We start from the raw sequence: 26,229 nt of genomic DNA on the forward strand, positions 1-26,229 counted from the left end.
CTGACTTCCCACATCCTGCAAGAGTGACACTGTAACAACTTGCCTGCTATTACTTCAGTGGGCAAATCACAAATAGACACACTCACAGAGCTGAATGAAACCTATTCCCTTCTCTGCTGCTGATAGCCTCCTTCAATAAGTCACTGCAATAATCCACAAGTTTAAACAGTTGTAGCCTCAGCCTCCTTGCCAAAGACTCTTGAACCAAAGACTCACACTTTACCTCCCAAGGCACTTCACCTCAACAAGGTCATGTTGTTGCTTACTAAAACACTGGTTAACGTTCCCCCTATCATCGGTCTGCACTATTGCCTCTTTCCCTTCACAAGTCCTCTTTCATATGAATCTCTATCTTCTATTTCTCTCCCTTCTGATTTTGCCAGGAATCTGAAATCTTCCTGCATCATTACTCATCTGTCCTATCTTCCCATTTCTGGGCTCACCAGCACATGTAGCAATCTGGAGATCACTATCTTTGTGGTCCTTCTTTTTGCTCCCTATCCTAGCTCCCTAAATTCGACCTGTAAGTAATTATCCCTCTTTCTACCAATGTCATTGACAGCGATATTGCCCATGACCTCTAATTGTCCACCTTACCCCTGTTCTCAGTGACCTCCTTTGATTTTGGAACCAGGGAAATAGCATAAAAATCATTTGTATTTCTTATCTTATTTCGTGATTGTTATAATACTGATATTTTGGACTTTATGGAGGTTGACGGGGAGGATAGATAGACACACCAGGAGAACTGTGGTGACTCAAAACCTGTGTCAGGACTCACAACCTGGGGATTTTTTTTGAGAATGTGTAATTATGTTTGCAATTTGATTTTGTTTTTTTCCTCAGCAGTTTCATTGCAGTGTTTTCTACGATTGAATTTTCTCCTTCAGGTTATTGAACTGGATGAAGGTCTGAAGTGATTGATGATAAAATCCTTCTGCAGATCATTAGTTTCAGTCAACTGGTGAAGTTTCATTTCTATGAGTGTGTTTACGAGATTGCAGTGAAAAAATACTTCCCTCTTGGCAGCACTAAATGTGATGGTGGCTGCACATTCTACTTTGCTTCCTTAATTTGGTTTCATTAACTTAAATGGAACTGAATTTCAGAAGCAGAGTAGAATGTGCCCTTGTTATTGTAGAGCAGGTTTAGTATTACTGACGGGTTGAATAGCTGGAAGAGCATGTTTTCCTGCTAACTGTAGATCTGTTATGCAACTCCTTGGATTGCTCTTCTGTCTAATAGACCACAAAGAGCCTTGTCATTCGTGCTGCTAAAATACAACCTTTCTTCTTTCTATAATGAAAATTGGATTTGCTACTGCCAGCAACATGTCAAACTGCAGACAGATGAAATCTATTTGCAACATTCACAATTTAAGCATGGATAGCAAGAGTGACATTGTGATCATAAAAGTTTCTCAGGCCGATATATCCTCTTCATTCACCATCCACAGCTTTTTGCCGACCAAGCCCTTCCCAATAGTCATGTTTCTAGCTACCAACTAAATTTGAATGCAATCTTATCAGCCCATCCTATTAAACATGCTTAAAAATCAGGCTTACAAGTCACTGAGCATTTTAAGTAACCGCCCTGTTAATCTTTCTTGTTAACAGCCATGCAAAGATTTCAAAAAGGTCAACAATTCTCCTGATTGGGTCTACCTATCCTCCCATCAACCTCCAGATTAATATGTACAACAGCCAAACTGCTTCTTACTGAATATGTTTCAAGGATGACATACTTTCCTGCCAGTCAGACAGTTATTTTCCCTCACTAACCCCCTCACCAAGAATCATAGTCAGCAATCCCTCCCACAAATTCAAAGCAGAAGAGAAACTTGATGGTGACAGGAGTATGGATTTGGTGGGAAGAGAAATGGATGGTGAAAAGGGAACTAAGAAGGCGCCGCGCTGCATGACCGGAGAAAGGTCAGGTGCGATGCATGCCGGGATGGCCGGTGGTCCTCCGGGGGGGGGGGGGCAGAAGGTAAATGGAAAAGTGAAAGGAAGGTTTGTTTACACATAGTAGATCAGCTGGCCCCCACGACCGATGATCTACGCATGCTCAGTCGGAATACCAAACTATCTTACTGGCAAGCCTTGATCATATCAACGGGACCAACTGCGCGGACTCGGACTCCCCATTGTGACATCATACATGGGTGACGGCTAAAGGGAGATTTTGAAAGATTAAAAGGTGATTTTTTTCAAAAATATAACATTTATTGAAAGCCTAGGACAATGGCGAGTAAGGTGGGCCTAAATGATGGGGTATTTTGGACGGTGTATGTAAGTTGGGCTAAAGGGCATATTTCCATGCTATATGACTCTGCATGCAGAACTGGTTCGATCCATAATACTGCATAAACACACATTTGTATTGAATTACTTTGATAATAGTGTAATATCTACATCATGTTTTCTGTTAGTAATACCAATTGTATGGCAAAGTGAAATGTTTACATCATGCAATTCCTCTTAAAAATGGTCAGCATTATGCCAGTCTACCACGTCCATTAACTGTTTCAGAAATACTTTGTGATGCATTAAAAAATGAACATATTTATTTAAATTTGAACATTTAATGCTGTTGTTTATTTAATTAATCTGTTTACAGATTACTTCAGAATAGATCTTGGTCTGACAAAATGAAATCTTTGGTTTGTACAGCAGAGGGCAGCTCTCTAAAGTAAAATTATAACAAAGCAAGATTTGCTACTGAGTAATGAATAATCTTAATTATCTTACCCCCCCCCCCTCGTTTATTCTAATGAGCAAACAACAGATCAATTTTAAAAGACTTGATATGTTTTTAAGAGCATTTTCAAAAAAATGAAACAAGCACATAATGCTGAATGATTTTTCTTTCATCAAAGTTTCATGTTCAAAAATAATTTTCTAAATTACTACTTGTGGCAAAAATATTAGTCTAAATTTACTAATAATTAATTATTTACTAATTGATTAATTCACTGATTAATTAGTGAATCTCTGCGACCAAAATGAATTAAAGATTCTAATGACTCACTGGCTGAATTCATCTTGCAACTATTGCCCATGGCTTCAGAGTTAAACATAGAAACATAGAAAATAGGTGCAGGAGGAGGCCATTTGGCCCTTCGAGCCAGCACCGCCATTCATTGTGACCATGGCTGATCATCTACAATCAGTAACCTGTTCCTGCCTTCTCCCTATATCCCTTGATTCCGCTAGCCCCTGGAGCTCTATCTAACTCTCTTTTTCCACTGCCTTCTGTGGCAGAGAATTCCACAAATTCACAACTCTCTGGGTGAAAAAGTTACTTCTCACCTTAGTTTTAAATGGCCTCCCCTTTATTCTTAGACTGTGTCCCCTGGTTCTGGACTCCCCCAACATTGGGAACACTTTTCCTGTATCTAGCTTGTCTAGTCCTTTTATAATTTTATACGTCTCTATAAGATCCCCTCTCATCCTTGTAAACTCCTTGTTGCTATTATAGTTATGATGTTGATGTAACGACTAAAATTTAGCATCTGTTCCATAGAGGACACAACTTCTTGGTACAAAAGCAAAATAATTCGGATACTGAAAATCTGAAATAAAAATAAAAATTGGTGGAAGCCCTCAGTAAGTCAAACTGGGTGTGTAATGAGAGTTGCAGGATTAAGATATTAAACTATTGACCATTGATTAGATCTTTCCTCCAGCAATCTTGGTCAGGTGCCAGTTTCATTTCTATGCAGGAACAGCTTGGCTGGTGTATCTGTTAGCCCTGCGGTCTCGGCATCAGCACTGTTGTCTCAATGTTGACAAGGCTTGAAAATCTTTGGTATGCCCGGTGTACTCAGCTGTGTCCCAGGGAACTAAATTGGCTGGATAACAATGCAAATCTTGAGTCTATGCTTTGTAGAATCATGAACTTATGATCTTAGCTGAAAACACATGAGCCTTGTTCCCCACATTTGTAAGCTCAGTTTCATTGTGGGTCAGGTAAGTTCATAGTCAGGTGATGAATTATCACAGAATAATTTTATTTTCAGGATTAGGTTTATTATTGTCAGGTGTACCAACAGTGAAAAGCTTAGTTTTGCATGCTATCCAAACAAATCTGATATCTATCCATAAATACAATCAAATTCAAGTACAATAGATAGAGCAAAGGTGAAGATACAGAGTGCAGAATATAGTTCTCAGCATTATATCGCAATGGGGTAGAGGTGAATTGGACAAGACCCTAGCTTGTGGAAGGACTGTTCAGAAGCCTGATAACAGTGGGGAAGATGCTGTACCTGAATCTAGTGGTGTGCGCTTCCCCAACGGGTGCAGGGAGACGAAGGGGTTGAACAGGGTGGAACAAGACTTTGATTATAGACACAAAATGCTGGAGTAATTGAGCGGGTCAGGCAATATCTCTGGAGAAAAGGGATAGGTGAGGTGGGTTGAAACATTTCTTCAGTCTTTGATTATGTTTGATTATGTTGGCTGCTTTTCCAAGGCAGTGTGGTGTGGATGGAGTCAATGGGGGGGGGGGGGGTCTGGTTTTTGTGATGAACTGGGCTACATTTCTGTAATTTCTTGGGGTCTTGGACAGAACTGTCCCCAAATCAAGCTATATTGTAACATGACAGCATGTTTTCTATGGTGCATCTGCAGAAGTTTGGAAGAGTCATTGGGGAGATGCTGAATTTCCTTAGTCCCCTAAGGAAGTAGAGGCGTTGGTGTGCAGCCTTGGCTGTTGCATCAATGTGGTTTATTCATTTATTTGCCTCTTTGTGTAGATTCTAATTCTAAATTTGAACAGATATGATGGTTATGCCAAAATGAAATTATTTCATACTCAATGGTGCAGTAAATGATCGGTGGTACCTTAAATGTGTCATTTGATTAAAGATAGATGCAGTTACAAATTCAGTTACATTTACAAATTCTGCCTCCAAATCAGAGGTATAATATTCGTTGTTTGATTTTCTAAATCTGGAAAATAGACACATATAGGTTTAATTGTTAATAGTTACCCAATAAGGCAGCTTATTCCGCAGATGTAAGAGTGAACAAATATTGTTGGCTTGTTCAAGATTTTATATCTTCACTGTCTTTTATACTTCAGGAGGACGAATTGGAGAGCCAAGTCTCATTTCTGCAAGGTCAACTGAATGACCTTGAGGCAATGTGCAAATTCTGTGCCAAGATGATGAATACACAAATATGTAAGTATTGGTGGTACAGTCATTAGAGGAAATAAATCTTGAAGGTATAATGACAGCTGTACAATTTACTGAGTCAATTTTGATTCTTCAGCAATGGGCACATAGTTTTCCTTTCCACTATTTGTCATTATTGGTTTACAATAATTATTCCTTTTGGATCTAAATTTAAAGAACTGAGCAAGTAATGGTTGCCCAGAGTAAGATCGAGTTTACCAAACCTAGGCAGCTCAGGGCCGGATTAAGCTAATGCGGGGCCCGTAGCATATGTTATAAAGGGGCCTTAAATACGGGACAAGGGTGACGTCAGCGCCCCACGTGAGCTCACCCAACCAGCGGCCACGTGCTCCCGCTCCACCAATGATGCCGTCCGGGCCGGGAGGCAGATAGTAACCTCCGTTTTGGCGAACGCACTCGGCTCTGCTCCCCATACATACTCAGCCCTGCTCCCCGAACACCCTCGACTCCGCTCCACGAACTCCGTTAATGCCCACAAGCCCAATACGGGACACTCAGAGTGTGATAGAGGGGTTTAGTTTAGAGATACAGCGCAAAAACAGGCCCTTCAGCCCACCGTCTGAACCGACCAGCGAAACCCACGCGGTCACGGGGAGAACTTACAAACTCCGTACAGACAGCACCCGCGGTTGGGATGGCACCCGGGTCTCCGATGCTGTAGGGAAAGAACAGGCGGGAGGTATGCTGTAAGGCAGCAACTCTACCGCTGCGCCACTGTGGGGAGAATGACGGAGGATTGCGAGAAGAGGGCCAGAGGAGTGGGAGCCAAGGGTGCCAGAGAAGTAGAGACTGGGAAGGCCGGAGGAATGTGGAAAAGGTAGGGCCGGAGGAGTGAATAGAAGAGAGACAGGAGGTATAGGGGTGAGAGGGATGGAGTTGGAGTAGGAAGTGCTGGAGCAGTGCATGCTGAGAGACATGCAAGGTGTGGGTAGAGGAGGTGGTAGAAGAGTGGAGGAGGAGACAGGGCCCGGGAAGTGAGGAGAGAAAGCCGAGGGATTGGTGAGAAAGAGGGCCCGGGCTTTTGGGATGGGTGAGAAGGAGTCACAGGATTTTGGCAGCATGGGCCAGAGGAGCAGAGAGAGAGAGAAGTACGGACGGGTAGGGGGATGAGAAAAGGCCGAAAATGTGAGGGAAAATGCCTATAGAAATGGAAAGTAAAGACCGGAGGAGGGGCATGGAGGGAGGTGTGGGGGAAAGAGGTTCGGAGGAAACGGGGAGAGCGTAATGGAGATGCGCAGGGGGGAGAGTGGGATGTAGAAGAAGAGGTAGATTGGCAGAAGAGAGGACTGGAACAGTAGCTATTTGGAGGGACGGAAGTCTGGGAGGCGAGAGGGAAGGGGGATTGGGGAGCGAGACGCCCAGTAGAGTGGGGAGAAGGAGAGAGCCGGAGGAGTGGGGAGAGAGAGAGAAGACCTCAGGAGTGAAGAGAGAGAGAAGATCCTAGCAAGGAGAGGGAGGGGCGGAGGGGTAGGGAAAGAACAGGCGGGAGGTATGCGAAAGAGTAAGCAGCGGAAGATTCGGAGGAGCAGAGGAGTGGGGAGAGAGTGCCGGAGTAGGGAGAAGGAGGGCCAGAGGAGTGGGAGAGATGGAGGGCGGGGGTGGTGATGAGGTAGTGAAAGTGGCCCAGGGACTTGAGAGAAAAGAGCCGATGAGCGAGGAGTGAGAGGGCTGGGATATGTGGGGAGACAAGGCCAATATTCGAGCAGAGAGGTTCAGAGGAGTGAGGTGTTTGGGTGAGGGCGGAGTATGTAGATTAAGAGGGCCGGAGACTGGGCGGTTGGGCGGTGATGTGCCGGCTGCCCATTTGTGCGCGCAGCCCCACCGCCAACACATTCTAACTGCGGCGTTGGCAACACATTCTAACCGCTGCGGTTGGGGAGTGGCGCGCGCAACACAGCGTCCCTCGGGGGATGCCAATTTCAAGCATTTAGCGTGGGGCTAATTTTGCTATATTAATCCGGCCTGAGGCAGCTGAGTTGGTTGCACTTGAATCACTTAAATTGCTGTTTTGTTCACAGTGGTGTGCTAGAAATTGTTGCCTGGAAAATGGATTATTCTAAATCAAAACATTAAGTTTTGCTATTCATATAATCATGTTATGCATGTGAATTCAAGATAATTTAGTTAAATATTATTTATAACCATACAAAAACATTCATCTGTGCATCTTTTGATAGCTTTCATGATAATTAACACTGACTTACTTAATACTTTCAGTAATAAACTTATCTCAATGTTTTTAAAATTATTTCTATTTATGGTGAAAGTATCTAAAATTATTTCCTAACTTAGTCTGTTAGTGGAAATATTATATCCCTAAAATATCGTATGCTGAATTTGTTGTAATCAGTTGATTTAATGGATTCTAATTACTCAAAGCCTTTAAACTAACTGTCCAAATCAAATTATTTTTCTCTAATATCATTTATATATTTCAAAACAACAGATAACATGATTATCACTAGCTTTCACCAGTTTAACTACATGTCAGAAGGACATGTGCCTGTTTGCTTTTATGTCCATTCCTGCAAATGAAGTATGGGAACTTAAGAACATTGAGCAGGTTATTCATGTGTCTGCATCAAAGTTGGCTGTGGCTCAGAACTTAAAATGTTTCCATTAATGGCTGCTTTCTGTTTCAAGGTTACTTTCTTTTAAATTAAATTCTGCCCGATGTACGACTCCTCAATTAATATTCATGGCAAGACCCTGGTCAAAAATGCAGTAAAACTGTAAGATTAAACCTTTTAGGAGAGTTGAGCATGGACTATCAACTAAAGTAGCACATTTAGCCTCAAGCCTCCTCCACATTCTAACAGACTTTGGCTGATCTTTTCTTCCTGCACCATTTTCTTGCACTACTATTTCCTTTGATTCCCCCAAACATCTAAAAATCTTTTGATCTACTTGGATGTACTTTTATCTTCAATTTACTCAGCATCTAGTGCTTAGTCACAAAGTATATTATCGTGGTGACTTCAGCAGTTACTGTCCATCCCTAATTGCCTTTGACAGCAGTTACTATCCATCCCTAATTGCCTAAGGGCCAAATGGCCTCCTCCTGCACCTATTTTCTATGTTTCTATTTACTATTTTCTAAGTAAGTCACCATCCTGGACTGAAGAAGGCACTGCTACAATGCTGATGGGGAGGGAACACACAAAGTTAGATCCAACAACAAGAAATAAATAGTGATGCATTTCCAAGTCAGGGTGAAGTGGGGTCCAGGAAACTAGGTGTGGTTCTTCATGTGCCTGAATCTGCTTTGGTGTTAGAGGCTGTGGATTTGGGAGGTCTGTGAAGTAGTCTGGGTGAGTAACAGTAATGCATTTTTCTGCTTGTTACTCTGGCCTTTTATTGCGACATGATTGGAGTATAAGAATATGGAGGTTTTGTTAGAGTTAAAATTCGCTGCCCCCAAAGATCATGAAGGCTAAATCATTAATTGGCTGGGTAAATGTAAAAATTGTCCCTAGTGGGTGTAGGATAGTGTTAATGTACGGGGATCGCTGGGCGGCACGGACTTGGTGGGCCGAAAAGGCCTGTTTCCGGCTGTATGTGTATGATCAGGTCTATTTAAGATGGAGATAAATCATTATTTGAAAGATAAAGGAAATGTTAGTAACTGGCACAGAAAAGAAGTTGAGGCAGCATCGAAGAGCCTTGAACAGCAGGGCAAGTCTAAACTGCCTGGTGGCTTACTCCCACTCCTATTTTCTTGTGCTCAGAGCAAGGCATTATCTATCTATATAGAAACATAGAAAATAGGTGCAGGAGGAGGCCATTCGGCCCTTGGAGCCAGCACCGCCATTCATTGTGATCATGGCTGATCGTCCCCAATCAATAACCCGTGCCTGCCTTCTCCCCATATCCCTTGATTCCACTAGCCCCTAGAACTCTATCTAACTCTCTCTTGAACCCATCCAGTGATTTGGCTTCCACTGCCCTCTGTGGCAGAGAATTCCACAAATTCACAACTCTCTGGGTGAAAAGGTTTTTTCTCAGTTTTAAATGGCCTCCCCTTTATTCTAAGACTGTGGCCCCTGGTTCTGGACTCACCCAACATTGGGAACATTCTTCCTGCATCTAGCTTGTCCAGTCCTTTTATAATTTTATATGTTTCTATAAGATCCCCTCTCATCCTTCATCTCCAGTGAATACAAGCCTGGTCTCTTTAATCTTTCCTCATATGATAGTCCCGCCATCCCAGGGATCAATCTCATGAACCTACGCTGCACTGTCTCAATTACAAGGATGTCCTTCCTCAAATGAGTAAATATTATAAAATATTACTAAAACTCTCGGTTTGTTTGTGTGTATATGTTTATGTGTATACCATGCCCTCTACACAGCCAAAACGGTACACAATAGTACAACAATTTTAGGCCCACCTTACCGTTGTCCTGGGAGTGGCACCTTCTCCCCTTCCCTGTCTCCCCTCGCCTGCCCACGGCCCCGGGAGCCTGGCAACGGGCTTCGTCAGTTGGAGAGGGTTGCCGGGCCCGTTGTTGGGAAAAGTTATTACTCCAAACAATGATTCTAAACAAAGCATGTTGCAGATCTTGTAGGTTTCAAAATAGCATAGTTAAAGTACTGCAATAAACAGCATTAAAGCATGAAAAACATCATTACTGCCCACTTTAATGCATGGATACACTGAAGGCCCTGCTGAATCACTGATATTTGCCTTTGTAAAGAGAGCACTCCCAAGATATGGTCCATGCTTTCCAAAGATCTTGTCAGAGCAGTGCTGTGCAGAGGACATAGATTGGTGGAGGAACATTATGTTAAATGCTAATGAAAGCAAATGTTAAATGTAAGGCCCATTTCTCTCCTACACTTCAATGAATGAGCAAATCTTAATTAAGAGTTCAAATCCAGAAAAGCATACAAAGAAGGCTGAAATGGTTTTGAAGTACAATGTACAGTTGTAGTCACCCAGCTATCTCTAAGTTGGGATGGGTGCAGAAGAGATTCACCTTGTTATTACCCGGACTTGAGGGCTTGAATTATAGGAAGAGGCTGATAAGCTAGGACTTTGGAGTGTAGGAGTCTGAGGGGTTGCCTTATTGAGGACAATCGATAAAGTGAAGCTTACTTTCTTTTTCCCAGCGTGGAGTATTCTAAAACTAAAGTGCGTATGGTTAAGGGGAGAGGGGAGAAATTTAAAAACAACATCAGGGGAAACCTTTTTCACTCAGAGGAAAGTCTGTATCACGAATGAGCTGCGAGAGGAAGCTGTAGAACCAGATACAATTACAACTTTTAAAAGACACATGGACAGATATTTGGATAAGAAGGGCCAAATGCAGGCAAATGTGAATACTAACTCGGTTGGCATGGGCGGCACGGTGGCGCAGCGGTAGAGTTGCTGCCTTACAGCGAATGCAGCGCCGGAGACTCGGGTTCGATCCTGACTACGGGTGCTGTACCGTACGGAGTTTGTACGTTCTCCCCGTGACCTGCGTGGGTTTTCTCCGAGATCTTCGTTTTCCTCCCACACTCCAAAGACGTACAGGTTTGTAGGTTAATTGGCTGGGCAAATGTAAAAATTGTGGGTGTAGGATAGTGTTAATGTGCGGGGATCGCTGGGCGGCACGGACCCGGTGGGCCGAAGGGCCTGTTTCTGCGCTGTATCTCTAAATCTAAAATCTAAATAAGGTGGGCCGAAGGGCCTGTTAGATGTTATGTCAGGTACCTGTTAGAAGTTATTTAGTTGCATCACCATTGATTTTTGTACACTGCCATGAAGTACATCAGCATATTTCCATTGTTAAAAGGTGCTGTGAAAGGTAAGTTGTTTTATCCAACTCTTCATGATCATATTTATTTAGTTTATGCTTAATTGCTAATTCCCTGTACTTATGAACAATATAATCCATTATCATCAAAAAGGCATAGTCAATAAGAGACAATATATTTGAAATGAAAATAAATTGATACATTGCTTCTTAAAACGGCTGAGAATTTAATGATTCCAGTAGTTAAGTCTATATTAGTGTGGATTCAGATTCTGCGCATTCAACCACTTGCTCAGGCTGCATAGCAATGGTCACACTTCTCAATTTCTTTACAATGCACGTTATTACTATCACAGTAAATGGAGCAAGACACTTTTTAATAAACTTTTTTTTTAAACGGCCCATCATCAGCATCAAATATAATTGCCTCAATTTTGTGGGCCTTTGGCAGTGAGTATCCAATCTTGCACAATTTGTTAATTCTCCAAGGAACGATTTGTGTACAAATAATGAGGCCCTGCCACAATAATGTTAATACCATTACAGAGATTCCAAACACGTATTCTGATGTTCTAGACAAGGTTATGCACAGAATTCAGCAACAACTTGTGTTAGCACAGTGCAGTAAAGCATTGCAAGACACTTCACAATGACACTATTAAAGAAAGTTTGACATGAAGCCTTCTAATTTATAATGAAAAATAAATAACAGCATAGTCTAAGAGATGATTATAGAGAGCATCTCAAAGCAGAAGAGGCAAAGAAGCTTATCTGGTGAATTCCAGCAGTTAGTTTCTAGCTCATTGAAGCCATTGCCATTAGTGGTGAAGAAGTGAAAATCAGAATGGAGACAAAAGAGACTGCAGATGCTGGAACCTGGAACAATAAACAAACTGCTGAAGGAACTGATGTATAAGGGAGTCCTGATACAGGGTCTCATCCTGCAATGTCTACCTTTGCATGGTCTACACAGAAGCAACTTGACCTGCTGAGTTGGAGGAGTTGGGGTACCTCCCAAGGGGGAAGGACCTGAAAGCAAGGATAGGAATTTTCAAATTGAAATCTTGCAAAATTAGGAACGTAAGTAGATCAACAAACATGGGAGTGATGGTTGAATAAAGCAGTACAAGTTAAGAACAAGATAGCAGTTTTCTTGATTAAATTGGGGTTATGGGGTTACAGAGCAGGATATTGTATAAGAAAGTAAGTGACTAATTGTATCTAGGAGGTAAATTTGTCATACATTGATAGATGCAGTAAATGTTTACAGGCATATCAAACAAAAATTGCTGGTCATGAAAGCCAACTAACTAACATAAATCAACATATAAAAGCAAACTCTATAAAAGGATGGCACAGTGGTACAGCTAGTGAAGCCCCTGCCTCACAGCGCCAGAGACCCAGGTTTAATCCTAACCTCGGGTGCTGTCTGTGTGGAGTTTACACATTCTCCCTGTGGCCACGTGAGTTTCCTCCGGGTGCTGCTGTTTCCTCCCACATCCCAAAGACTAGGTTTCTAGGTTGTAGAAACATGGAAGTGCAGATGCTGATTAATACACAAACGGACACAGTGCTGGAACCTCTTGAAAGTAGTCATAACAAAGAGATTTTGCAGTGTCTGAAGACGGGTTTCGACCCGGAATGTTACTAATCAATGCGCTCCTGAGATGCTGCCTCAGATGCTGCCTGACCTGCTGAGTTACTCCAGAACTTTGTGTCCTTTCAGGTGTATACTTTCATCGGCCTCTATAAATTGCCCCTCGTGTGTAGGGAGTGGATGAGAAAGTAGGATAACATTGAACTAGTTTGAATGGGTGATCAATGGTCGCGTGGACTGAGTCGGCCAAAGGACCTGTTTCCATGCTGTATCTCTAAACAAAAAAAAATTTTCATAAACATTATTTCCTTCTAATTTTAAATTAGCTATCATACATGCATTGCATTTTTACAAACAAATTTACACAAAACTGCTGAACAGCATTAGCATCAAAAGAGCATCTTGAAGGAAGTAAATGAGCTGGTGATAGGTTGATGGAGATGATAATCTAGATGTAACAATGTTAACTTTTAAAAGTTTTCCTATCAACATGAGAATGATTGAGGATCAGACAGCTGTAAGAATAAAGGTTTTAAAAGCTTTTCGAAATGAGGAAGTGACAGTGTTGAGAAAAATGATGCCTTGAAGCAATCTATAAACAGAATGGGATTTTTAGAATGGAAGCATTGCTCAACTGGGAGCTTAACCAGGAGCCAGTGTAGGTCAGCAGAGAGATGACGTCTGTATGGGTGAGTGTTGAATGGGAGCAGTTTCTTTAAAAATATTGGTGGAAGATGGATCAGGAAGTCTCTCTCTGAATAGTCCAAGTATAGAGATTACACAGGCATCAATGAGGATTTAACAGTCATGATCCTAGCTAAGTGTAGAGTCAGGCAGTATTATGGAGACAGGAATAAGTGAACATATTGTATAGGTTTGTGGTTGAAAGCTCATCGTAAGACCAAATATAACACCAAGATTGCAAACAAGTACACAAGTACAATGCTTGCAGTGCCAGAGACCCGGGTTCGATCCCGACTACGGGTGCTGTCTCTACTGAGTTTGTATGTCCTCCCCATGACTGCGTGGGTTTTCTCCAAGATCTTCGGTTTCCTCCCACAATCCAAAGATGTACAGGTATGTAGGTTAATTGGCTCGGTATAAGTGTAAATTGTCCCTACTGTGTGTAGGATAGTGTTAATGTGCGGGGATCACTGGTTGGTGCGGACTCGGTGGGCCGAAGGGCCTGGTACCGCGATGTATCTCTAAACTAAACTAAAAAAGGAACTGCAGATGCCATTTTACAAAAAAAGACACACAGTGCACGGATAGGCAACGTTTCTGTTCTGAAGAAGGGTCCCAACCGGAAATGTTGCCTATCAATGTTCTTCACAGATGCTGCCTGTTGCTCCAGCACTTTGGGGTTTTTTTGTAAACAGTCCTGTTTAGCTTCAGGCAGTTGGCAGGTAAAAAATTACAGTGGTTTACAATGGTTTAAGATTGTTGTTGGAAATTTCAGCTCAACCTGTGCTGGATGTCAAACATATCATAGGACAAAGATAGGGATCAATGGGCATGCATGTGGAACCTCACACTGTGTTGTTGGATGATGCCATTGAGATGTTGCAGGTAGAAGAAAAACAAAGGAACTATGGAATCTCTGAGTAATTGTTTGATGGTTTGGCAGCTGATTCCCTGATTAGGAATGGAACCAGGTGAGGATTGTTCCTCCCAGTAGAATGAGAGTATTGGAGAAGGATGGTATGAGCAACCATGTCAAGTAAGTTTCAGTCGTAAGAATTGGCAAGAACTGATTCCTTCGATCTGGGTTGGTAAGTGTGGTAAAAGGAAGTAGACGTTTCTGTCCACTTAACTGTAGTGTCCTCCCATTTTTGTGCTTTTGTGCATCTTTTCTCATCTTTATTTGACCTCAGCATTCTTGGTTGCTATTGGTCTGCAGGTGGCTCTTTACAGAGGACGAGCAGAGATATTTAATTGAATTGCATTATCAATAACTTGTGAGAGGAGATGAATTTTGTCTGCTTCAGACTCAAACACTTTTTTTCACAGTAAATGGCAGTGCCATAGCAAGTGTGGTGGAGCATAGGGATCTAGGATTGCAGGTACATAGTTCCCTGAAAGTGGTGTCACAGCTAGATAGGGTGGTCAAGAACGCTTTCGGTACATTGGCCTTCATCAGTCGGGGTACTGAGTATAGAAGTAGTGATGCTATGTTGCAGTTGTACAAGGCGTTGGTGAGGCCGCATTTGAAGTATTGTGTTCAGTTTTGGTCACCCTGCTATAGGAAATAGACAATAGACAACAGGTGCAGGAGTAGGCCATTCAGCCCTTCGAGCCAGCACCGCCATTCAATGTGATCATGGCTGATCATTCTCAATCAGTACCCCATTCCTGCTTTCTCCCCATACCCCCTGACTCCGCTATCCTTAAGAGCTCTATCTAGCTCTCTCTTGAATGTATTCAGAGAATTGGCCTCCACTGCCCTCTGAGGCAGAGAATTCCACAGATTCACAACTCTCTGACTAAAAAAGTTTTTCCTCGTCTCTGTTCTAAATGACCTACCCCTTATTGTTAAACTGTGGCCCCTGGTTCTGGACTCCCCCAACATTGGGAACATGTTTCCTGCCTCTAACATGTCCAACCCCTTAATAATCTTATACGTTTCGATAAGATCCCCTCTCATCCTTCTAAATTCCAGTGTATACAAACCTAGTCGCTCCAGTCTTTCAACATATGACAGTCCCGCCATTCCGGGAATTAACCTAGTAAACCTACGCTGCACGCCCTCAATAGCAAGAATATCCTTCCTCAAATTTGGAGACCAAAACTGCACACAGTACTCCAGGTGCGGTCTCACTAGGGCCCTGTACAACTGCAGAAGGACCTCTTTGCTCCTATACTCAACTCCTCTTGTTATGAATGCCAACATTCCATTGGCTTTCTTCACTGCCTGCTGTACCTGCATGCTTCCTTTCAGTGACTGATGCACTAAGACACCCAGATCACGTTGTACGTCCCCTTTTCCTAACTTGACACCATTCAAATAATAATCTGCCTTCCTATTCTTACCACCAAAGTGGATAACCTTACACTTATCCACGTTAAACTGCATCTGCCATGCATCCGCCCACTCACACAACCTGTCCAAGTCACCCTGCAACCTCATAGCATCTTCCTCACAGTTCACACTGCCACCTAGCTTTGTATCATCGGCAAATTTGCTAATGGTACTTTTAATCCCTTCATCCAAGTCATTGATGTATATTGTAAATAGCTGCGGTCCCAACACCAAGCCTTGCGGTACCCCACTAGTCACTGCCTGCCATTCTGAAAGGGACCCATTTATCCCCACTCTTTGCTTTCTGTCTGTCAACCAACTTTCTATCCATGTCAGTACCCTACCTCCAATACCATGTGCTCTAATTTTGCCCACCAATCTCCTATGTGGGACCTTGTCGAAGGCTTTCTGAAAGTCGAGGTACACCACATCCACCGGCTCTCCCCTGTCAATTTTCCTAGTTACATCCTCAAAAAATTCCAGTAGATTAGTCAAGCACGATTTTCCCTTCGTAAATCCATGCTGACTCGGAACGATCCTGTTACTGCTATCCAAATGCTCCGCAATTTCGTCTTTTATAATTGACTCCAGCATCTTCCCCACCACTGATGTCAGACTAACTGGGACATTAAGCTGGGAAAAGTGAAGAGAAGATTTACGAGGATGTTGCCCTCGAGGCCTAAACTCTAGGGAGAGGTTGGACAGGCAAAGACTTTATGCCTTGGAGCACAGGAGGCTGAGGGGTGATCTTAATTATCTATAATGTGGAAAATCATTTGGGGAATAGATAGGATAAATGTACAATCTTTTACACAGAGTAGGGGATTCAAAAATCAGAAGTTATAGGTTTAAGGTGAAAGGGGAAAGATTTAATAAGAACCTGAGGGGCAACATTTTCACACAGAGTGGTGGGTATATGTTACAAGCTTGCAGAGCAGGTAGTTGAGGCAGAAACTATTAATATTTAAGACATTTTGAAAGATACACACGAGGAACATTTTAAAGGGATGTGGGCCAAACACAGGCAGGACTAGTGTAAATGGGGCATCTTGGTTAGCATGGATAAGTTGAGCCAAAAGGCCTGTTTCTGTGCTATATGACATTATGACTGACTTTCTTAACAACTGTTTCAAAGGAGCACATGGATTAAAAAGGTAATAGAATGAACTGTTGCACCAATGCTCTTATTTCCCCATTTCCTCAGGCTGAAATAGGTGATTAATGAAACCTCTGGTTTATAGTACGGAAGTATATAAACTAGATAATATTTGAATGCAAACGTTTTTTCTGACTCATGTCTTTGAAGGTAATATGGATTGCAAATAATAGCGTGTGATGCACACCAGCTTCTTTGATATCCAAAGTCAATGGAAATACAATTTAGATGACTTGGAAACTGTGCTGCCAATTCACTGTTACCTGCTTTAGACTGTCATGAAAGTTAGTATTTTAGCTCATTGTGTCTGAAGTCTGGCTAAACTTTGCACCATCCAACTTACAAAATAAATTCCATTCATTATCGCAAATGGGAATGTGAGGAGAATAAAGATGGGATATTGTGTGGTGGGTGCCTGGAACACAGAACGCAGTGGAGGCCAATTCACTGGATGTTTTCAAGTCAGATATAGCTTTTAGGGCTAACGGAATCAAGGGATATGGGGAGAAACCAGGAACAGGATACTGATTTTGGATGATCAGCCATGATCATATTGAATGGCGGTGCTGGCTCGAAGAACCGAATGGCCTACTCCTGCACCTATTTTCTATGTTTCTATAATCAGCCAGTTCTCATTATATGCATTTTGTGGTAAATATGTGCTTATCAAAGAGCAAGCATCTGGGTATGTCTTGACTGAATAAAAGAGTTTAATTTTTTACGGGATTAGTATCATGCTAACAGTTGATATCATCACGCTAATAGTTGTTGTTTATATGGACCTACACAGGAATTTAACAAAGATCACACATGTGACTTTCATTGAAAATGTAAGTGAGTGGAGGTCAGGGATTGGTTAAGAGAGTCAGAGAGAAGGCATAAATAGGTATGTACTCAAAATGATCAGTGGTGGATCTGGGACCTCTTTATACTGTACAAAAGCAAAATACTGTAGTTGCTGCAAATGTGAAATAAAACACATGGAAAACTGAAGATGCTCAGTAGATCCATGTAGAGAGAAATAGAGAACATTTCAGGTTGATGATCTTCCAGAAGGTTTGTAATTATGTATCATACCCCGTATATTTAAGTATATGCTACAAATTCTGACAAAACAATTCATGTCGTTTATGTAGGACAAATCTGCTTTAAAGTAATGCATTATAATTTTTGGCTTAGGCAAAATACAAGATGTGATTCTAAAAGAAAATCTTCAAAAGGAGGATGAAGTTTTGGTATCACTGGCTGGACTCAAGCAGGTAGATATGATGCAGCATTTTTCTCTATCTGATTATAAAACATGCTTCCCTTTGTACTGAGTGTGGCTAGAATTTTGTTTGCACGGTTTGACTCGGGAAAGTCTTAACCATTAATTTAATTAAGTCAGAAATATTACCTAGAATGTAAGCTTTTTAAAGTTTTTATTGCCCTTGCATGACCATACTTTTCTATTATATATTTTTGTTCTGAATAAAAGTTCTATTTTCTAATTTCTTCAATAGCTGTCTTGACATTTGATGAGATAACAGCAAAATAGTTTTTATGTTTGTAATTCTATAAATATCTTCCAAAAGCTTTGTATTTCCAGCCCTGCAAGTATGAATTTCATTGTTCCGTTTCGGTACATATGACAATTACATACTCTTGACTACATATTTAAATTTTACCTTCTGTAATACTGTGTACACAATTTCTCAGTAGGTTTTATTCCAATTTGCTGTCATTATTTTGGGATCACCACATTCTAATTCTTGTGCTTTTGAAAAATAGACGAGAAAGAGAAAATGTTATCTGGCTCATTGTAAAGCGATCCAATTCAGTGTCATTCCCTTGCTCTATCCTAGTGCCTATCGCAATTCCTTTAGAAACCACCCTAATTGGCAGCAAATTTGAGGTTATTATATTTTACTGCATAGAAACTTTTTCCTCATATTTTCCCTTACCTCTTTAATCTGTTTTCTCAGTCCTTGCACTTTCAACCAATGGGAATGGCTTTCTTTTTTTTAATTGAAATCAGCAATTATCTTGTTTGCCTCTATTGAAATGTTACCATGACTTACTTTACTTGGGAGAAAGGAACCCCAGTTTCTTCAGCTTAGCTGAACTCCCTCATTCCTTGAGCCATTCCGTTGAATCATATGTTGAAAGACTGGAGCGACTAGGCTTGTATACACTGGAATTTAGAAGGATGAGAGGGGATCTTATCGAAACGTATAAGATTATTAAGGGGTTGGACATGTTAGAGGCAGGAAACATGTTCCCAATGTTGGGGGAGTCCAGAACCAGGGGCCACAGTTTAAGAATAAGGGGTAGGCCATTTAGAACAGAGATGAGGAAAAACTTTTTTAGTCAGAGAGTGGTGAACCTGTGGAATTCTCTGCCTCAGAAGGCAGAGGAGGCCAATTCTCTGAATACATTCAAGAGAGAGCTAGATAGAGCTCTTAAGGATAGCGGAGTCAGGGGGTATGGGGAGAAGGCAGGAACGGGGTACTGATTGAGAATGATCAGCCATGATCACATTGAATGGCGGTGCTGGCTCGTAGGGCCGAATGGCCTCCTCCTGCACCTATTGTCTATTGTCTATTGAATCGACCCTCCACACTCATGAACCTTCTTGGCCTATCTTAAAGTGTGCTAACCAGAAATTGATGCAATACTCTAGTATCGCCTAACTAGAGTTTTATAAAGTTCACTATCTTTGCTTTTCTACTCAAAATTTATGAAGTGTAGACTTTGCTAAACTACTTTCTCAATGTATCTTGCCGCCTTAAAAAATATGCGCACTAAAAGAATCAGGTGTTTAATTGTCATATGTACCAGGTACAGAACAATTAAATTCTTAATTGCTGCAACTTTACATACACACTGAAACAACACAATATATAACAATCAATAATAGTATAATTGATCAATAATACTAGGTAACCAGAACATATTACTGCAGGCCAACGTATGTAGTGCAACCCGTACAAAGTCCATAGTAGTTCATTGTGAAGATTGTGTTGTGGCTGTGGTTCAAGAGTCTGATGATTGTTAGGAAGAAGCTGTTCTTGAATCTGGAGGTAACGGTTACTTCTCGATGGTAGCAGCAAGATGAAAGCATAGCCAATGGTGTGAGTCTTTGATGATATTCGCTGCCTTTATCCCTCTGTTGCTGGGAAGCTCAATTCCCATGATGGACTGGGCCTTTTCCACCACTTGCTACAGACACCTTTCAAAAAACCTCCTGGCCTGTGTTCACCTATTACTGGCCATGCTTTGTCCTGCCCTTTCTCTCTTTCAGCTTTCCTTCCCCCCCCCCCCCCCCCCCAACCTTGCAATCAGTTTGGAGGAGGGTCCCGACCCAAAACGCCATCTATCCATGTTCTTCAGAGATGCTGAGTTACTCCAGCACTTTGTGTCTTTCCATCCTTAGGATCTTATATGATGGAATAAAGTTACCCCTCATTCTTCTAAACTCCAAGGAATACAAATCTGTCCATCCTCTCTTGATAAGACAACCCTCTAATTTCCAGAAATTAATTTGTCGTAACAAGAGTACAGTATTAGATGCTGCCCAAATGAGATTCACCAGGTTAATTCCTGGGAAGAGAGGGAGTTATCCGATCAAGAGAGGCCAGACAATATTCCAGATGCCGCCTCACTAACACCCTGTCCAACTGAGGCAAAGGTGGACCATTCTCTGGTTCAATGTCTCCATAGTATTGCTCATAATAATTATTTTGTATTTCAATTGATTTTTTTTACACATGAGCAGTACCATTAAGGCCAGAATTAATTGCTCTTGAAAAGGTTTTGATGAGCTGCTATTTTGAACCAATGTCGTCTGTCTTTTTTAGCATAACCGCTTTTAATACAGTTGAATGACTAGTTAGTGGAGTGCAGAATCAACAGCAATGCTTCTTTGAACTTGACACCTCTGTATACTCAATTAAAATAATCCAACATTTTGTGGATAAACACAGCATTGTGTTTATAATTGTACAGGTTTCATAATCATAGCTCTAATAGTTAGTGAATCTGATAGATAGTTGATCACAGCAGACAAAATAACTCATAATCTATCTATATTACTAAAACTCTCTGTCCGTGTGTATGTGTGTTTGTGTGCATCATAACTTTGGTGCTTCGCACAGCCAAAACGGTACACCACAGCGCCACAATTTCTGCACCAGGTTACTCACCATTATCCTGGGCATAATCTCTAACAACTCTCATTCAAAATTGAACCTACATTTTTAAAGCTACAGACATTTTAAAGTTTAAAAATTCACTTTCTAACCCATTTCCTGAAACTCCTCAGCATATGACGTCACAATGATCCAAGTTCGACTTCATTTGCTCCTCACTCGCCAAAACAAGATGGCTGCTGGCAACGCAGCCCAGCCTCAGTCGTTCCCTCCCCTCTCCCCTCGCACCTCTCCCGGCCCTGGCCCCGCCCCAGTGGAGACTTGCACTGCTGTTAAGTGCCTCTCGCAGCCAACGGCTCCACGGAGGGGAGTGGGCGTGGTGGGGAGGGGGAGTGGGGGGAGGGGGATAGTGGGGGTGGGGGGAGGAGGGGGCAGTGGGGGTGGGGGGGAAGGGGGACAGTGGGGGCAGGAGAGTGGGGGTAGGGGAGGTGGGGGTCAGGAGAGAGGGAGGTGAGGGGGGAATGGGGGTGGAAGCAGGGCTGGGGGAGTGGGGGTGGGGCAGGGGAGGGACAAGTGGGGGTGAGGTAGGAGGGATGGAGTGGGTCAGTGGGGGGAGGGGGGGATAAGGGGGATTGAGTTGGGGGGGGGGGTTGAGGGTGCTACACCAATACAGGAGTGGCTTTGAGTCCAGGGCTCACTCAGTGACGACACCGTCTCCCCTTCCCTGTTCCCCCTCTACGAGGAATGGGCCCAACAGGTCCACTTGGTCTAGTCAGCAAGGTCATTACTGTTTGGCATCATGGATGTTTCGCCAACAGCAATTCTACTAATATTTGAATGCAATTGAAACATAATCAAGTCTATTTTTAAACATAAATACTGGAAATATACATTCAGACAGGAATAGACAGACATCGTTTTATCTGATGAGAGATTACCAGCCTTAAATGTTGACTGTTTGATTTGTTGAGTATTTCCAGCATTTGTGGTTTTTGCTTTTTAATCTTGACTTTTAAGTCAGTTGCTTCTATCAGGTTACTATTCACTTACCAAAGAAAGCTCCATTGCATAAAAGAACGACAACACACAGCCAGACACACCAACCGAAGAATGGTGACTGGTGCTCTTATTGTCAGATGTGCAAAATTGTAAACACAGTGAAATTCTTTATCTTACAATCAGTCCAGTGGAGTATTGCGATTCCCCAATCCCCAAATAATAAGTGTACAGAAATAGTCTACTGAGCCTGCATGCAAGAGGCACAATGTTTTGGGGTAATTTTCAAAGTCCACGTTTTGGTTCTTGTGAGCAGTGCCTGTTTCGGGTAAGTCCCAGGCTGCTGCGGGCCCCCAGCCAGCTCCTTTCTTGGACGCCACATCCCTCTGCTCGCCCATCCAACCCTGTTCCCCACGGGTGCATTCCGCAGCCAGTAACGAGGGCACGGTTGGCAAAACCCTGGTGCCCTCTCCCCTCCTTGCCCCTCGCCCCATTCGCTCGGTCTCTGGTCTTCAGGGGACGAGCCAGTGCACTTCTACATCTCAAAGTTTAAGAGAGGCTCAGTTTCTTTTAGAGCCACTGACCAATATGTTTTTACAATCAAAATAAGTGAGATTGTAAGTATTCACGTTTATGTATAACTACATTTAGTGGGGACTCCTGTAGCAGAGTAGACAATCAGAAATGCCAATAGCTTCCACATCTATGAGGTGGATGTTGTCTCAAATTAATTGACTTTGGGTTAAGTCATTTACTCAAATAACTTTGGTAAGGCATTTGATTAAAATTCGTCATGGTAGGCTAATTCAAAAGATTAAGATGTATGGGCTCCACAGTGTCTTGGTAATTTAGATTTAGAACTGCCTTACCCATAGAAGAAAGTGCTAATATAGTGTTCTTCTAACTGGAGGTCTGTGATCAGTAATGCTCTGCAGGAATCTCTGCTGTGACCTAGAATACTTGTGATCTATACAAACCAATTGGATGTACATGGGTTGGTTAGGAAGTGTGCAGAAAACACAAAAAATGGTAAGAGTTATGAACATTGAGGAAGGCTGTCAAATGATACAGCAAACCATCGATAAGTTACAGATATGGGCAAAGAAATGGCAAATGGAGTTTAATCTGTACAAGTGTGAGGTGTTGCACTTAGGGAGATCGAATGTAAGTTGAAAGTATACAGTTAATGGCAGAACCCTTAACAACATTGATATAGAGAGGGATCTTAGGATCCAACTCCATAGCTCTCCAAGGAGCACCACAAACAGATAGAGAAGTAAAGAACAAGAAGTAAAGTATATGATATAGACACAGGAACAGCAGATGCTCGTTTACCAAAGCCATATGGTATGCCTTCATCAGTTGAGGCATTGAGTACAAGAGTAATGAAGTCACCTTGCAGCTTTATTGGAGTTTGTTTAGGCTGCAGTTCTGGTCGTCCCAGTAATAGGAATGATGCAGAGGCTTTAGAGTGTGCAGAAGAGGTTTACCAGGATGCTGCCTGTATTAGAGGGGATTATCTATAAGAGAAGCTTAGACAAACTTGGATTGTTTTCTGTGGAGTGTCTAGGATGAAGGGAGAACAGATGAAAGCATATAAAATCATGAGAGACATACATAGGGCAGACAATCAGAATATTTTTCTCAGGGTAGAAACGTCAAATACTAGAGGCCCCAACTTCAAGGTGAGAGGGAATAAGTTTAATGGAGATATTCAGGCCAAGTTTTTTTTTCCCCATAGAGAGTGATGAGTGGCTGGCACCAGCTATCAGGGATGGTGGAAACAGATATGATGGTGGCAATCTAAAGGCTTTTAGACAGGCACACAAATATGCAGGAAGTGGAGGGATATGGATCACATGCAGGCAAAGGAGATTAGTTTAACCTGACATGTTCTGCATAGATATTGAGGGCTAGAGGGCCTGTTGCTGTGCTATGTTCTATGAATCTTCAGGCAATGAGCAGATGTAAAGTCAAAAAGCATTTACTATCAAAGTTACCCACTTGTGCATTAATTTTACATGAAAGGTATTAACTGATGAGTGAATAATAATCTGATAGAAGCAACTGATTAAACAGATGCCCTCAATACAAAATCTGCACAAGCTAGAAATAGCAGATCAAGAAGAAATGCTATCATTTCAATTTGATGCCATTTATCTGATGATCTGCTGAGATAAGTTATTGTGGGGAGAACAGAGGGAATGGATGTGAATGAGTGTAGACAACCTATAAACATTATCTGTTTGTCGCTGCAACTTAACATATGATTGTTTTCTTATGTTTGAAATTCAGATGAAGGATCTTTGACCTGAGATGTTAATTTAAGCCTTTTCAAGGATCGTGAAGATAGGTTTCCTCAGTTGATGCATTTTTGGTGTACTATGTTACACCAAACCTCCTGTATGGCAGCACAGCTTGAAATCCCAGAATGTAACACTGATCTCCTACTGAACATTAGTGGCATACCCCTGTGCCAAATTCATCCACTTAAGTATATTAATTTCAGGGTGAGCACGCCTAATAGATGACAATGACTTTCAATATCTAGAATATATCGTGTCATATGTTGGCCTTGAGAGTCCTGTAGGTGCCAACATAACTCTGAAACTTAGGAATATGGCTGGAAAAAAGGTTTGTCTGACAGGCTATTATATCAAACATGTAATACCTATAATATTCATAGCACGAGGATGATCAATCAATTCTGTGAATTATCAATGCTAACTCGATGCTACTCGAACTTGATCCTTTAAAAGGTTTTATTTCTCAATCACTTCGTATTTCAATATATTGTTAGTTTTAACCCCCATCCATCATGGTTCTTTGGCATAATTCCTTTATTTGTGGTCACAATTAATTTAACCTAGCTTATAGAAACATTGAAAATAGGTGCAAGAGTAGGCCATTCGACCCTTTGAGCCAGCACCACCATTCAAGATCATGGCTGATCATCCAAAATCGGTACCCTGTTCCTGCGTTTTCCCCAAATCCCTTGATTCCATTAGCCCTCAGAGCTTTAACTCTCTGTTGAAAACATCCAGTGAATTGGCCTCCACTGCCTTCTGTGGCAGAGAATTCCACAGATTCACAACTCTCTGGGTGAAAAAGTTTTTCCTCATCTCAGTCATCCATGTCATATATTTTCTAAGTATCTATGCTGCAGGTCAACAGCTTGATGTGGGTTGCACTTGGTCATTACTCTTTTGTCTATGATGTTGGAGAGATACGAACTAAGGAATGAGAAGAAAGTTAGAATCAATATCAAAAGGCCTCCTAAACTAGAAACCTTTCAGGGAAATAGTATACAAAAACTAAACCTTGCATAACTATTTACATTTTTTAAACCATTGCTCAGTGTTTAGGGACAGCCCTCTATTTTCTCGCTCATTTATATTTTCCTATATTTTGACCTGAAATATTCACTAAATTAACTACGATAACTATGTTTAAGTGTAATTTTAATTAGATTTTAAGCATTACTTATGTGTAATGTGTGACCTACAATGGTTTCAAAATTATTCATTCCTGTGGCATTAATTGGCTGGGTAACTAAGATTTACAGCATTAATTATTCCTTCATTCTTACACTGATACTGAGCCATGGAAGATTATGTGTGTAGACACAAAGAACTGCAGATGCTGTAATCTTGCGTAGGACACAAAATGTGGAGTAATTCAGTGAGTCAGGAAGCATCTCTGGAGATTACCTGTGGCCTGTTCCAAACACCATAGAATTGTGGATTAACATAGGGGCATTTAACAGTGGAGGAATGACCATTTTCCTGTCCAGAAAGTGCTTAATCCCTAATAACAGGTTTTTGTTTTCCTTTCTTTTTGCAAAAGGAACTCCAGGATCACCACTGCTACAACTAAATCATGTGTCTTTTTGACACCAGATCCTCCTTTAATTTAAAAAGTCAACAACCTCAAAAAGTTAAAGTAACCATTCATTGTCTTCAATTTCTTCTACACAAACAGATTAAAGACATTCTGAAAGGCTCCCTGCGTTTTAACCAGAGCCAGCTGGAGGCAGAGGAAAACGAAGAGATTACAATAGCAGATAACCATTACTGTTCCAATAACCGAGCAGAGGGGGAGTGCATAAAGCTGCCGCAAGCTGACAGGGAGATGCAGACCACGGTGAAAACTGAAGAGGTAAATCCATTCAAATAAAGATGTTTGGCAGATGTCTGATGAAACGGTTATTAAGCATGACAATGTGCCACACATTAACGTCAAAATTATAAATTCAATTTCAATTCTGTGCTTCATCTGCAATAATATATCGTAATTTAGGAAGAATTATTTTAAATTGCATTGTAACTAGTTGGAAGTGAATTTCTAAATATTTATTGTTGAATGTGTATAGTGAAATATTTGAGTG

General features: G+C 41.7%; 1 protein-coding gene across 1 annotated transcript in view; it reads left to right on the forward strand.

Annotated features, from left to right (window-relative positions):
• tbc1d5 (TBC1 domain family, member 5) overlaps positions 1 to 26,229 on the forward strand; it is a 331,916-nt gene that overhangs the window by 294,488 nt on the left and 11,199 nt on the right. Inside the window, exons 22-24 of the mRNA XM_078418008.1 lie at positions 5,089 to 5,188; positions 17,896 to 17,975; positions 25,824 to 26,000. Coding sequence (XP_078274134.1) covers positions 5,089 to 5,188; positions 17,896 to 17,975; positions 25,824 to 26,000 — 357 coding nt within the window. The remainder of the gene's footprint in view (positions 1 to 5,088; positions 5,189 to 17,895; positions 17,976 to 25,823; positions 26,001 to 26,229) is intronic.

The sequence above is a fragment of the Rhinoraja longicauda genome, chromosome 2 (assembly GCF_053455715.1).
Source record: "Rhinoraja longicauda isolate Sanriku21f chromosome 2, sRhiLon1.1, whole genome shotgun sequence".
NCBI classification, from domain to species: Eukaryota; Metazoa; Chordata; class Chondrichthyes; order Rajiformes; family Arhynchobatidae; genus Rhinoraja; species Rhinoraja longicauda.